Source organism: Lolium rigidum, chromosome 2 (genome assembly GCF_022539505.1).
Source record: "Lolium rigidum isolate FL_2022 chromosome 2, APGP_CSIRO_Lrig_0.1, whole genome shotgun sequence".
NCBI lineage: Eukaryota > Viridiplantae > Streptophyta > Magnoliopsida > Poales > Poaceae > Lolium > Lolium rigidum.
In genome coordinates this window covers 20,103,643-20,118,311 of record NC_061509.1, presented here as the reverse complement: position 1 = coordinate 20,118,311, position 14,669 = coordinate 20,103,643, and the positions used below count along the sequence as shown (strand labels likewise).

General features: G+C 44.0%; 2 protein-coding genes across 4 annotated transcripts; both read left to right on the top strand.

Moving 5' to 3' along the window:
• Window positions 1–5,157, top strand: LOC124686066 (RNA-binding KH domain-containing protein PEPPER-like). 3 transcript variants are annotated; one of them, XR_006997704.1, is made up of 7 exons: window positions 1–423; window positions 1,430–1,685; window positions 2,576–2,724; window positions 2,826–3,038; window positions 3,153–3,347; window positions 4,649–4,914; window positions 4,993–5,157. XR_006997704.1 is itself a non-coding variant. In XM_047220068.1 (6 exons), the coding sequence occupies exons 1-6, from the start codon at window positions 13–15 to the stop codon at window positions 4,841–4,843; spliced, it is 1,419 nt and encodes a 472-aa protein (XP_047076024.1). In that variant the 5' UTR covers window positions 1–12; the 3' UTR covers window positions 4,844–5,157. The 3 variants fall into 3 exon arrangements, 2 of the variants coding, with proteins under 2 accessions (XP_047076024.1, XP_047076026.1); XM_047220068.1 differs by having other exon boundaries at window positions 4,649–5,157; XM_047220070.1 differs by lacking the exons at window positions 4,649–4,914; window positions 4,993–5,157 and adding an exon at window positions 4,486–4,633.
• Window positions 5,158–8,799: 3,642 nt separating this feature from the next.
• Window positions 8,800–12,424, top strand: LOC124689306 (probable alkaline/neutral invertase F). Its single transcript, XM_047222856.1, has 4 exons — window positions 8,800–9,105; window positions 9,388–9,822; window positions 10,424–10,976; window positions 11,723–12,424. The coding sequence occupies exons 1-4, from the start codon at window positions 8,800–8,802 to the stop codon at window positions 12,016–12,018; spliced, it is 1,590 nt and encodes a 529-aa protein (XP_047078812.1). The 3' UTR covers window positions 12,019–12,424.
• Window positions 12,425–14,669: the final 2,245 nt, after the last annotated feature.

Here is a 14,669-nt window from a genome sequence, read left to right as displayed (position 1 = left end):
AAAACCCTCGCCATGGCGACCGCGACACCGCCGCCCGAGGAGCTTGCCCACGACGCCGGAGCCGAGGAGGAGGAGGAGGAGGACCCGGAGGAGGTGGAGCCGTGGCTCAATTCCTCCGACGAGGAGCCGGAGGTCCCGGCGCTCGAGACGTGGAATCCTGCCCCCGACTCGGAGCAGCAGCTGCCGCCGTCGCCGCCGCCTGCACCGACGAATTCGGCGTCCGAGGCGGTGGATGAGGGGGAGGTGGAGGCGGCGCCGCGTTGGCCTGGGTTTCCCGGCGCGAGCGTGTTCAGGCTGGTCGTGGCCGGGGACAAGGTGGGCGGCCTCATCGGGCGCGGGGGCGAGATCATCAGGCGCCTCTGCGAGGAGACCCGCGCCCGCGTCCGCATCCTAGATTCCACGGACGGCGGCGCCAGCCGGATTGTAAGGACATTCTCCCTGGAATTTTGGTTGATCCGTGCTAGGGTTTATTGGCTCGGCGGTGGCTAGGACATGGAAAATTGGGAAATGGCACAGGGCGTCGCTTGTGCGATGCTTAATGTGGCGTTGGGATTGTTGAGCTTACGGTCTCAGGCGGTCACAATCAGGGGATGGATAGCTCCAGAAGCTAGCTAAACTATAAATTGCTCCTTGTTTTGTCCATGGGGATTGCCAATTGGACCGTGGCATTGTGTGACAGAGTTGCTCTGTTTTGGGTACTCATTTCCAAATTCTCTTGGGACTTGGTCATTTTGTGCTTTTGGCCGTTGGCACATTGTTGCTGTCATCTTGCTGTGCTATGCTAGATGGGATTGTATTTTTTCTTGCAACAGGGACAGTGCAACAGTGATACTTTGTCACAAGGTCAAATAATTTAATATCTAGTTAACCAATCTGTTTAGGCCTTTAAGGTACTATATCATGCTATTTCAAGTTCCACTCCACATGGAGGCAGCTTAGTCATCATTAAAGAATATCAGTGGATAAAGTGTAAGGCCATAGGCCAGGGTGGTCCAGCTGTCAGCTATTTAACTTGCATGATCTGTCCCAACTGTCAGTTGTTTTTGTCTGTTAGTGTTTAGTAGAGAAGTGGGTTGTTATTTAATTTAGTTGTTCTACTACAAGATGCCTGTACTTCTGTAGGGATTAGAAGTATTGAACATGTTATCTGTTGGGTTCTTGTTTTAGTTTAACATTATCTTGTAATCATGGGAACAAAGGTATTATTGAGGCCATGTGTTAGGAAAGTTGAAATGACTTGACAAAGTAAACAATTACTCTCAGTCTTGCAACCATACACTTTTTTAAGTGGGATGAATTTAGTGTGACATCTTGAGGTGGTATTTGTTGTGACTACAATAAACAACAACAAAACAATTCAAACTAAGTTCATTCAATTTTGCAAAAAATCCTTATTCATTTTTGTTAATTTTATTTGTCTCATCTCTAGGTTTTGATATCTGCCACAGAAGAAACACAAGCAGAAATTGCACCTGCTATGCATGCTGCAATTAAGATCTTCAAACATGTAAATGAAATCGAAGGGATCAACCCTGGTGTCATATTATCTGCTGCTGCACCGGAAGTTTGTTCTGCCAGATTATTGGTTCCTACAGCACAAGCTGTGCACTTAATTGGCAAGCAAGGGATCACGATCAAGTCAATACGAGAAGCTACTGGTGCTACCATAAGGATTATAGATGAAGGTACATGGTTATACATTTTCATGTTAAAGCTTGAATCTTAGGATCACCGTACATTTTTGTTTCCTATGAATTAATGACATTGGTTTCACTTTTGGATGTGTAAATTGAATGTGGGAAGAAGGGATTATACATGGGTACTCTAAAGCAAACATGGTGCCACTACTTGTATGATCCATCATTTATTGTACAAGAGTTGCCAAGGAAAGAAAACAATTGGACTGTCTTCCCAACTTAATTTTGTATCACCAATCTTGTCTGAAAAATAGCACCTGCCTTCTCCCAGAAAGAAGTGGCACTGGCCCTGTTCACAAGAATAGAAGTGGGTACTCTGTTTCACCACTGGAAAATGAGTAAAATTGATAGGATTTTTGTTCTCTAACTTACTAGCATAAGAATACTTGGTTTCGTTGGTAGACACTAGTCAACCAAATGGTTTCTTCTGACTCTCATAGAAATTGGTCATTCCTTAAGAGTCCTATACTAAGTCCTCATGCACCTTCTAGTCCTATCACTTGAAAATTCATAATTCAACCTGCTACTTGAAAATTCAAACTTCCTGATTGCACTGTATTCCTTAATACCGATGGTATAACACAAATAGATTTTGGATTTTCCTTCGATGCTATATAAAGCACTTAAATATTCCATATGACCGAGAAGTGTCTTGATTTGATCTGGTATGTGTAGCTGCCTATACAATGGAGATTCTGTTGCACACTCCAAAAGGTCTGCCTGGTGGGTTACAGTTTTGAAAAGCCAAACAAAATACTTTCACTTCGTTTGATCTTTGGACTTTGGGCCATTTTTATATTTCCGGTTTCATTTAGTAAGTTATTAATTCTAATCTTGACCCTTGGCTGTAACATTTTATACTGGATCTACTTTTGTAGGTGATCTTTTGAGTAATCAGATGGTGGATGAAAAAATTGTGGAGATACGTGGTGCTTCCCTCAAGGTCCTCAATGCCCTCAAATCTGTACTTGGACTTCTTCGGAAGTTTCTAGTTGATCATGGTGTCCTTCATCTATTTGAAAGAAAGGTAATCTTTGTTGTGGTTGTTGTTGCATGCTTTATTATGCATCAAGATGAGAGCAGCTTTAATGTTCTCATGGAATTGATATTTCTGTTGCTCATCTGCAGAACCGAGCAGCAGATCAGGTGCAGGATAGTTCTAAAGAAAACCCAGTTACCTACAATTATGCTCTTCCAGTGAACCAAGACCTTTTGCGATCCGAATGTCCAAGTCCTCTTAACCCAGATGACAGCAGATACATGTCGCATGGACGAGACCCATCTGTCTGTGACCTATATTCACCAGATATCAGACGCCCAACTGATTCCTTAATACCAAAGGTCTAATGCTATAACTATGATCCCCTACTTACATGCCTATATTACGCTAGTTAGGTTGACATGTTACATCAGTCTGCTACAGACATTGCTCTTACAGAGTGTTTTGGCTTTCAGATTAAACAGACAATGCAGATCCCGTTGCCATTAGCTGAAGAGATAATTGGTGTTCAGGGACAAACCATTACTGATATACGTTCTATCAGTGGTGCGGTTGTTGTTCTCGAGGAAACTGGAGATTATTTGGACGAGGTTCTTGTTACAGTAGAAGGCAGTTCTTCACAAGTTCAGACTGCGCATCGACTTATACAGGTTAATTTCATGTCTTCTCTCTTGCATCCAGTCCCTGAATTAAATTAAGATGCCATTGGATTTTCTTGTGCCTAGCTATGTCCTTATGTTTATTATATACTCAGGTACTATACAGGCCCAGAAACTCAGCCTACAGAGCCATTTACCACCTATTAGTTATACCAGATTGAGCTAAGAACTAAATGTACAACAGTACCATGTTGTTTTTCTTGCAACAATTTCCATGTAGTTTACACAAGGTTGGAGATTTTAGCCAACCTTTAGAAGATATAGAACCGTTGTCCCTGTCATAAAGTTCTCTTAGATAATAATAGACTAATAGGATTGGGAGGGAAGGGCATATGTAATTACTATTCCTCAGTTGTAGCTGTTAGTTTATGTACTGCAAAACTGAACTCAGTTTGGTTTCGTTTCGATGAAATGGAACTGGGGAGTCACATGTCTGTTATTCTAAAAAAAAAAGCTAGTTGCTCCTTCTCTTCTTTTATTTTTTGTTTGTTTGACCCTTGGTGATTCCAATTATTTTCTAACTAGTGTGTAGGCTCCAGCAGCTTACTGGAGCAGCTACAGTACCTGATAGCTACTTGTGTAAAACCGGAAAGCACATTACACAGCGCAACCCTTGCAACTAAATACAAAATTAACTTCTATCCAGTTGCTGGATTAAATTTGGTTGCCATCCATGTTCTTGTTCCTAGCTACGTTCTTGTGTTTATTATACTCTACTATACGTTTGTCTGTCAGACCCAGATACTCAGCCTACAGAGACAGTTGCACTTACCAGTGATACTAGGTTGAGCCAGGCAATAGCTTAATGTACTACAGTACCAGATTGTTTTTCTTGCAATAACAATTTTAGTGTAGTTTTTTTTGCCAACCTTTAGAAGATATAAAACTGGTGCATTCATCATAAAGTTCTCTTGGATATTAGGCAGTCGGATATGAGGGGGAAAGGGCTTATGGTTGCTTTCATCCCCGTAGTCTGCACTCTGGAGCTGGATAGGACTTGAGGAAGCCACTTGTTCACAAGGCAGGACATAGAGAAAGCTGCTTGCTTAGTTGTTCCTTCCACCATTCTTTTTTGTATGTTTGCTGACCCGTGATTTGGATCGTTTTATAACTAGTCTGTTGGTTTCAGCTTCCTGGAGCAGCAACCGAGCACCTGATAGCTTACCGTGTGTAAAACTGGAGAATCCATTACACAGCACAATCGTGCTACTACGCTGTCAATCTATTGATGCATTCACTCAGTTTACTGAGATTGCATACTTGATGTCTCTACTTGTTGTCACCTTTTGCAGGAGATCCTATCGGGTGGCAGGGAACCTCCACCACCCAGAAGCAGCTACAGGGACCCTGATGCTGGCCCGAGGCCTCTGTTAGCTCGTTACCGAGCTTCAGCAACTCGGGACTACGCACCCTCCCTGTACCACGAATACCAGTCAATCAGCGACCGCCGTGAACACTCTGACTACTACCACGGATATGGGCTGTAGCAAGCCAAGCCGAGTAGCTAACCGCCCCCTAGCTTCATCGTCGCGCCTAACGTCGATTGCCCCACCTGGATGGTGAAATGTGCAATGCTCGTTAGCTGACCTTGCCGGATGAGGGAAGATGAATGGAACTGCAGTGATCTGACATTCGAAGAATCCGATGCCTAAGCTAGTTTTCTTTTTTGCATATTCACCCTTGTCTGAAGAAACTTAGCTGTGGTAAGAATGTTTCCAGGATTGTGGCACCTGGTTTGAGCATGGTAGTCCCATGTCGGCTGTAATGTAATGTAATGTAATGGATTGTTGTTGACGCGATGAGTTTTCGCCTTCGCCTGTTGAGTGAGAATGGACGGGAGATATGTCCCCGCAGCAACGTTGTGTTTGTGTGCTGATGGTACATTTATGTTCTTACATGGTTCACTGTCTTGTGCGCTCAGCGTTGCTAAACTGCACAGCGGGAAAAATCACGATGGAACTAAATATCATCGAGCTCCTGCCACGACTGCATGTTCAAGGCTGCCTTAATCATCGAGTGGAATTACTGCCTAATTTTCCACAACAGATTGTAAAACAAGTTCAGTGCAACACCATTTAGCAACGGCAAACTGAGCCTAGGTCTTTGGGGTATGCTGGGTTGCTCTGGAAAGTGTTTGTCAGCTCCATGACTCCAATCCTCCGTTGTTACACACGTTCTTGTATTTTATTACATATGTGGATCATTTTCATTGTGTAAGCATGAGGAATGTGGTACTATTATTTTTCTGCTTATTCTACAGGAAATTGCACCAATGTGACATATACCTTTCTGTAATGTTACATAAGTTAGGAAAAAATATTGAATATACTGTAGAGAAATGTTACTAAACAATGTACCATTTTAAAAAATGTTATCTACGCAGAGAGAAAATGGTACATTCAAAATTATTTTGTACCATTAGCGGATTTTTTTCACCATAATTTCACGACATGACGGACTATACGAAAATTGTTGAGGAGAAATGTTGCACATTAAAAAAATCTGATACATACGAACCATTTTTGTACCATGATCAGAGGCCCGAGAATCAATCACTTAAATGAATCGGATGGCCGAGGAAGGGCCAATGATTGATGCTTTTACATCCGGCTGCAGCCTAGCGCTTGCCTTCATTAAAATGGAGGGAGTATATAGCTACCCAAGATTGAAAATGTTCATCAAAATTTGACACGACCGAGTCAAACAGTTTCGAAATCCAAATTCAACTCACTGCTCAACAAACACAAAATTTCTTCGCGTGCTCGAAAATCCCCGGCCCTCTATAAATGCCTAAACCCCCACGGGACCAACATTCCCAGAGACAGCTCTCCGCCCACCACGCACCCGCACTCCCCGAGGCCGTCTCTCCGCCCGCACCGACCCACGCCCGCCACCGCCGAGGTACCCCTCCCTCCTCCTCCCTCCCCTCGCCGTCTCCGTCTCGCCGTCACCGGCGTAGAGCTAGCTAGCGCGGAGACCCGCCCCGACTCCCCGCGCGTCGACCCCGCCCGCCGCCGACGTACGGGCCCCGAACTCGCTCGGCCAGCCCGTCTCGACTTCCGTTTACTGCCATGAGACGCCCCGGTAGGCGGTGGTCCGGCTCCGCTCTGCGCAACCCGCCCCGAATCTCGCGCCGCGGGTTTCGTTTCCCGCTTCCGAAATGCCGGGGAAATGTTTCGAATCCGGTCCGGGGGTTTCTCCCGTGTCCGAATCGCGGGGTGGTTTCGGTTTCTGAGGGTTCGGTCGCGCGGCGGGGAATCGTTGTGGGGAAGATGGTTCCAGAACGCCTCCGCGTCTCTGCTGTTTCGAGTACGGAACGCGTTGCGAACTCGCGATTCGAGGGGGTTTTTTCCAAGGTTTTTGGTGGGGTTTTGGTTGGTCCTTGCGCGCGGGAGCGGTTTCGATCGGGTTTCGGGTGCGGATTTCTAGGGTTTTATGCTGTTGATACGAGCAGCGGGGCTCGAATTGGACCAATGCTGCTGGGTTGGGGATTTCTCCCGGCGCAGGTACGGCCAGAGATGGAGTCGCGTTGGGGTCCATCTCGCCCCTGCTTTTCTGTGTAATTTTGGGTCGTGTTCGAGGTCTATTTCCGCGATTTTTTAGGCCTTGATTTGGCCAATTGTTTTTAATCTTAGGCCTTGCGATCGAGCAACAAGCAGCAGAACGCTCGATTTCCGATTTGGGGGGAGACCGTTGCCTTGGGTATTTCCAACTGCACATCTGTTTGTGGCGAAATGTCTGGAATGCTGTTCTAGTTCTGTCCGTAGCGCGTTTGAATCATCCGCCGCTGGCCATTTATAGCGTGTTAGCTGCTGTTTTAGGGCGTACCACATCCTGGTTTCCTGTTTCCCACTTCAGAGGCTTTGTTCAGAAATCATCATTATGCTGTATCTCCTGCAGTATTTGTTCAATTTGTGCTGAGTGAGTAGGTTAAGGATGGAGTGAGGTTTTCATGATTTTGTTGATAACTTCAGACATGCTGGTCGGTGCAAGACATCATATCAGCATGCAATGTTGTGTTCTGCCCCTATGCGATGATCGATCAGTTTGCTTTAATACTTGTCTCAGTGAGAGATTGTTGCATTTGCTTTTGAAGTCTATTTGAGATGGAGCAAGTAGCATTCATCTCGGTGCTGTACATGCGAGAAGTACTTTACAGAGCTTACTGGGTAAACATACATTGAGGGGTTGCGTCACATTAGAATTATGCACTGTCCATAGCCCATCTTATTTTTAGACAGTAAGCAGCCTCAGGCAGTTCCACAAAACTATTGTTCTGTGAAGTATGTTTATGAACCACCAATGTTAGTACCTTTTTATCATATCCTTTCTCTATAGATAAAAGGATGCACTCCTCTTAATGCTGGTTTACGTTTGAATTTCACGGTAGTTTATTTATGTTTCCCAAGTAAGAAAGATTCAGTGCATGTTGGTTTATTTCGTTTTGCTTACATCTCTCTGGTTCAAGTTCTAGTATCTCAGTTTGTCATTAGAGATGTTCGCCAAACATATACTTATTTTCACTTGAAGTAGCAAGAGCTACTGGTAGGATGCAATGTATTTTATGTAGAGTATAGTTTTTTTTTTTGAAATAAATTTAACTCACTGTTGGATAGTTTTTAAGTTGCATTTACATTGTTGAATTCTCAGTTCTAGTATCTCCTGCAGTATTTGTTCAATTTGTGCTGAGTAGGTTAAGGACAGAGTGAGGTTTTCATGATTTTGTTGATAACTTCAGACATGCTGGTCGGTGCAAGACATCATATCAGCATGCAATGTTGTGTTCTGCCCCTATGCGATGATCGATCAGTTTGCTTTAATACTTGTCTCAGTGAGAGATTGTTGCATTTTCTTTTGAAGTCTATTTGAGTTGGAGCAAGTAGTATTCATCTCGGTGCTGTACGTGTGAGAAGTATTTTACAGAGCTTACCGGGTAAACATACATAGAGGGGTTGTCACATTAGAATTATGCACTGTCCACAGCCCATCTTATTTTTAGACAGTAAGCAGCCTCAGGAAGCTCCCCAAAACTATGGTTCTGTGAAGTATGTTTGTGAATCACCAATGTTAGTACCTTTTTATCATATCCTTTCTCTATAGATAAAAGGATGCACTCCTCTTAATGTTGGTTTACGTTTGAATGCCACGGTAGTTTATTTATGTTTCCCAAGTAAGAAAGACTTAGTGCATGTTGGTTTATTTCGTTTTGCTTACATCTCTCTGGTTCAAGTTCTAGTATCATAGTTTGTCATTAGAGATGTTCGTCAAACATGTACTTATTTCCACTTGAAGTAGCAAGAGCTACTGGTAGGATGCAATGTATTTTATGTAGAGTATAGATTTTCTGAATTTGAAATAAATTTAACTCACTGTCGGATATTTTTTAACTTGCATTTACATTTTTTAATTCTCAGAGGTTTTGCTATTTTACAACTCTAGAAAGATGGTAAATGCAAGTTTCGCTATTCCTGTGAGTGAGTTCGCAGAACTGAAAATTGATACCAATTATGACTCCTCAAATCTGGAGCAGAAGACAAAATTGCGCCACATTGAACGGCACAAATCTTGTGGGGTGAGTAAAGCAATCTTATCTGATGGTTGTGGTGGTCAACCTTGCCATCCGAACCAAACCCTTGAGGAAGACGCTGCTTGGGAAGCACTAAAGAAATCCATAGTTTACTTCAGAGGTAAACCAATTGGGACTGTTGCTGCAATAGACAAGTCTCAAGGAGAACTCAACTATGACCAGGTTACCTTTCCCTTTCCAGTTCAACCATTGCTTTTTCAAATTCATTTTAGTTATGAACATCCCTTACTCCCCGTTACATCATGTTTACATGCCCTTCTCAATTCTATTTTTTGGAGCATGCTAGTCTCAGAATTTAGGAATAGCGAACATTAATGCTCGTAGTTATTCTGTCTTGTGTGAAAAGCACCTATTGTGCGTTTCATATACATACTTATAAATCTCCTTGTACCCTACATGCATTATTATCAACAGTGATGGGATATTTTCAATATTCTTGAACAGGTTTTCATGAGGGATTTTGTTCCCAGTGCTTTGGCTTTCTTGATGAAAGGAGAACCGTTGATAGTGAAGAATTTCCTGGTAGAGACTGCTCGCCTTCAATCAAGAGAGAAGACGGTTGATCTTTTTAAGCTTGGACAAGGTGTGATGCCAGCGAGCTTCAAGGTGCAACATTCCGACCCTACAAAGAAGACTGAAATTCTGCTTGCTGATTTTGGTGAAATTGCTATCGGAAGAGTTGCTCCTGTGGATTCTGGCCTTTGGTGGATTTTTCTTCTTAATGCTTACACCAGTTATACAGTGGACAAGTCTCTGGCTGACACCCCTGACTGCCAAAACGCCATGTGCCTTATTCTCAAGCTGTGGCTCTCTGAAGGGTTTGATACATCTCCGGCCTTACTTTGTGCTGATGGATGCTCCATGATTGACCGTAGAATGGTAAGCCACTCAGACATCACTGAAGAAATTTATTTTGTTCGTGTGGTGGTGGACAGTATGTCTCTTGCGTCCTTGCCTACTTGCTTTTCCTTACGTCTTGTTACAAAGCTACAGTCCAGACACATTTTTACAAATGCAGCTCTTGATCAAAATTAAATCATGGTTTAGCTCATTTAGGAATATGTTGATGCCTGTTAGATAATTTCTATGTGGTTTAAGGAAGAACCTTGGAATGAAATCATAGATCTGATATATGATCATTCTGAACATTAATCATCTGATGCTGCACAATATTGCATTAGTTTTGGAAGATGTTTGAGCATCGTGTGGTTATGAAGAGTGTTCTGTGAGATAAGTGAATGCCATTAATCAAAGTGCTCAAGGGCTCAAGTGATTCATTTTAGGCACATATCACGACTCTTTTTGAAGTAGGAACTGGTAACAAAATACACTTTCTGTTACATAATACTTCTGTAGAGGGTCAAGTAAAAAGTACAAAGCATCTATGTGCTTTTTGGGATGGGAAATTATCTAAATGTATATCTTGGGCATATGTTCATGCTCATTCGTTTCTCTTGGTTGCTAATTAAAGTATCTGCAGGGTATATATGGCTATCCGATTGAAATCCAGGCTCTCTTTTTCATGGCTCTGAGATGCGCCTTAATTTTGCTAAAAGGCTCTGGTAATGACTTTGTGTCCCAAATATTAAAGAGGATCAAAGCTTTGCGCTACCATCTGCACAGTTACTATTGGCTTGACTTCCAGAGACTCAATGACATATATCGCTACAAGACAGAAGAGTACTCAGAGACAGCTTTGAACAAGTTCAATGTGATACCCGAGTCAATCCCTGACTGGATATTTGACTTCATGCCTAGCCGTGGTGGTTACTTCATTGGCAATGTCAGTCCTGCTAGGATGGACTTCCGCTGGTTCTGCTTGGGGAACTTCATTGCGATTCTGTCATCATTAGCAACTGGAGAACAAGCTGAAGCAATACTGGATCTCGTGGAGGGACGCTGGGAAGAACTTATTGGACAGATGCCCTTGAAGATCTGTTACCCTGCAATGGAAAACCAGGAATGGCAGATAGTCACTGGATGTGACCCAAAGAACACCCGATGGAGTTACCACAATGGAGGATCATGGCCAGGTAAGTCTCACAATAGTTTCACCTGATAGTTAAAATTTTAGGCTGGTTTAGGAGTAATATTGATCTGTTTTGGCTTGCTCTTCTGTCAAGGATTGATTTATGTATGATTCCTTTGTGAACCTTGTGAGCTCGACATAGTATCTCGTACATAGGAAAAAATCGTTGTCTAGCAATACTCCTATCGTATGCATCGGAGCTGATTATTGTGATCCTTAGGCATTTATTTTTGGAAAAAAGTTGTGTACAGTATCAATACTTTTTTTCCGAACCATGCAGTATCAGTATTTCCAGGAAAACTGATGATGACACCCTATTTTCTTCATGAAAAATGTTGACACTGTCGTATCATGCCCTAAAACACGTCCAGTTGTTTTATGCCTGTGTGGTAATAATACCGGTTTAGCACTTGAGGAACAACTTGCCTTGAGTGGTAAAAAGGCTTACATTTCGGAATAGAGGCATTAGTATTTACTTTTCTGTTCAGCTTTATTCCTGTCCATGGTATATATATGGATGTCCTGAAATCAGAGAACCAGATGAGATTGGTTGTTCGACACATATAGATGATCTTACAGTAAATAGCTTCAGAAGTTTTATGCCTGTCACCGCCATTTCTCATCAAATCTATGTTTGTTTTCTCCTTCGGATATGTGCCTGCGCATTACATTTCTCTTCTTTTGATATAGCTACTACCTTTCTGTATATGGCAAACTGTTTACCCTTTTTGTTTTCCTTTTCCAATGCAGTGCTGCTGTGGCTCCTGGTAGCCGTGAGCGTGAAGCTGGGGCGCCCCCACATCGGCCGCAATGCCTTGGAGCTGATGGAGCAGCGGCTGGCCAAGGACGACTTCCCCGAGTACTATGATGGGCGGGCGGGGCGGTACGTTGGGAAGCAGGCGCGCAAGTTCCAGACATGGTCGGTCGCGGGCTACCTGGTGGCTAAGATGCTCCTGGACGATCCCACCAAGATCGGCATCGTCAGCCTGCCGGAAGATGGCCAAATCCGGGAGCCCGTCCTCAAGCGCAGCAACTCCTTTCCCTGAAGCAAAAGATTAACACTGCAAGTAGAGTACAGGTTTTACTTCGTTCTGATGGAGAGATAGAGGAGGTACATTACATACGTCGCACGGTAGCTGCCAAGTTGGCGTGACAGGTTCAAACGCATTTGCGTAGATCGCTGTGTTTGGAGAGCAAGCATTTTTTTGTTGTTGTCTCGTTGTCACTAATTGCGGTAGAAAGAACTATTGGTAGGATCCAGGAAACGGTGAGGATTTGCTTTGTGCATGCACTGGTTCACCGGATATCTCTATGGCCGGTGAAAGCAGGTTTTGGTGTAAGTAGCTCAGGTTTTTCGCGTGCACGGATTTTGGGCGGACATAGATGTAGTTGTCCAGTGGTTTACTGGTGGAATGATGGATGATGCTGAGTGTTCTTGGATGATACATGATCGATTGATGGAGTACATTGTTGGCTGTTTGTCTGTGTGTGTTCATAGTCAAGAAATGGCTGGTTTTGGGATGGTGACGTGTGTGGGTTACTCGCTGTACCGCCTGCTTTTTGATCAGTCATTTCTAGTCTTCCCTGTGTTGGCTGCTCGCGCCGCTGGGATGTCGTTTCCACTTGGACAGTAATCCGGATGTTACAACTATGATAGAGAATCGACGTTGATGAGCATTGGAGGAGAGAAAATCAGGAAAAAAAGGTTGTCTTTCATTACCTAACAAGTGATCTCTTATGAAATAACAGAGGGATATTTTCTTCATTGTACCATTTGTCTTCACTTAGCAACACAATTTTTCCCAAAATTTAATTAATTCTCATTTATTGCTAGGGATGGCAATAAAAAATAATGTATTATGCAACTTATATATACTTCCTCCATTTGTTGATATAAGCCATATAGTTTTTGGTAGGGAAATTAAAAAACGCACGTTGAGAAAAAAATACACTATGTTTAGGCGAGATTACCATTGAAAAAGTATCGTGAGAGAATAGGGGATTTTACATAAGGAAACATAACTAATCCCTTAAAAAAAATTCGAGACAAATTATGCAATCCTAGCTTATGTCAATATGGATTATATTATGAATTTTTCTTAAAAAATTATATGGCTTATATCTAGGAACTGAGGGAGTATTGTTTTCTCTAAACAACATAGATGGCTAAGAGAAGCCATGTCTTACCTACAATTGTACATGCCTTTCCTATCATTATACATCCTACCTTAATAGGGAAGATAAGACGGTGCTTTCCATTGTACTCCCTCCGTTCTTTTTTAATTGACTCAAATTTAGTACAAAGTTGTACTAAATCTGAGTCAATTAAAAGAGAACGGAGGGAGTACAAATTGTTGCCTCTTAGTTATATATTTTCTAGTTTAATTTGAACACAGCAAATTTAGCAGCATGAAAACATTAACCGCTTGAGATAATACTAAGACATAACCTACTGTATAAAGTTTTCTTCGTCATATCTAAAATGCCATATTGTCATGCACACAGAAAAATCGAAAATGCCATATTGCCATGCACACAGGAAAATTTCGCCTCATCGACCATTGTACAATGCGTAGGCATTTTTAGGACGCATTTGGTAGGCTGGACGGGCCTTTTCTGCATGGGTGGAGACACAGAACGGTCCGTTTAGTTGCCTGGACTGACTCGTATTTTTGCATCGTATGGTTCTTCAAGCACTGTTTTGCCGCTCAGTTCGGGCGTTTCTAGCGGACCTGTCCCGTTCTCGGGGCTCCTGGGCTCGAGCGATGCAACTGTTGCAGGTGCTCCTGGTTTGATCGGCGTGACCGGTGGTGCCATCGCCGACGTGCCGAAGCTTGTGAACGACGGTGCGATGGTGGTCTTGTGATAGGTGAGGTAAGGTCACCATGTTGCCATATAGGTGAGGCTATTAAACCATGAGACCAACCAATCAAAGTGTCACTTGGATGCCACCCGATGCAATCCAGCCTATCAAACGATATGCGATTTGTGTACCGAGCTCACCCAAAACGAGATGGAAGTCCCATCTCGCTAGCGCGGTGAGCCACGAATCAAATACAGACTACCAAAGGCGCCCTTAGAGTTTTTAGAGCATCTCCAGTCGCGTCCCCCAAACCGTCCCCCAAACCGCGCCGGATCGAGCGTTTGGGGGACGTGTTTTGTTCGTGCCGCGTTTGGGGAACGTCGCTCCCCAGCCGCGTCCCCCAAACGCCGCCCCCAATCAGAAATTCAAATAGATGCATTCAAAAGAGATCGTTCCCGCCGGTTCGTCGCGATCGGAGTAGCGGCGATCGATCAAAGTACTGGGCGCGCGATCATATTACGGACCGGTGGTGCATGCAAATTAGAAGAAGGGGTTGGTCGACGGCGTCGTGTCCCGAGTCGACGCAGGCCCGTCGAGCACGACGACCTCGTCGCGATCTCGCATGTTCCTGTGCATGGTGCGTCCGCTCCGTCGCCGACGCGGAGGCCGACGCAGTGTAGCAGCGATGAAGACGCGTCGGCCTGCTCTTGCTGCGCTGCGCCGCCGCCGCCGATGCCGATGCCGGCCGCCGGGGCCGCCGCGTCCGCCGCCGCCATTTTGGCTTCGATGTCGTCGAGGATCCGGCCTTTGAAGAAGTTGTGCGCCGCTCGCGTCCGGGAGACATTCCCTCCGTCGACGTTCTCGGCGGGGACATGTCGTCCTCGCGTTTCTTGA

Excerpts from the sequence above, each read along its gene's own strand:
- LOC124686066 (XM_047220068.1), top strand. The coding sequence starts at position 13 with ATGGCGACCGCGACACCGCCGCCCGAGGAGCTTGCCCACGACGCCGGA. Across the intron at positions 424-1,429 it reads ACGGCGGCGCCAGCCGGATT|GTTTTGATATCTGCCACAGA; the intron begins GTAAGGACATTC and ends TCTCATCTCTAG. Across the intron at positions 3,348-4,648 it reads CTGCGCATCGACTTATACAG|GAGATCCTATCGGGTGGCAG; the intron begins GTTAATTTCATG and ends CACCTTTTGCAG.
- LOC124689306 (XM_047222856.1), top strand. The coding sequence starts at position 8,800 with ATGGTAAATGCAAGTTTCGCTATTCCTGTGAGTGAGTTCGCAGAACTG. Across the intron at positions 9,106-9,387 it reads GAGAACTCAACTATGACCAG|GTTTTCATGAGGGATTTTGT; the intron begins GTTACCTTTCCC and ends ATTCTTGAACAG. Across the intron at positions 10,977-11,722 it reads CAATGGAGGATCATGGCCAG|TGCTGCTGTGGCTCCTGGTA; the intron begins GTAAGTCTCACA and ends TTTCCAATGCAG.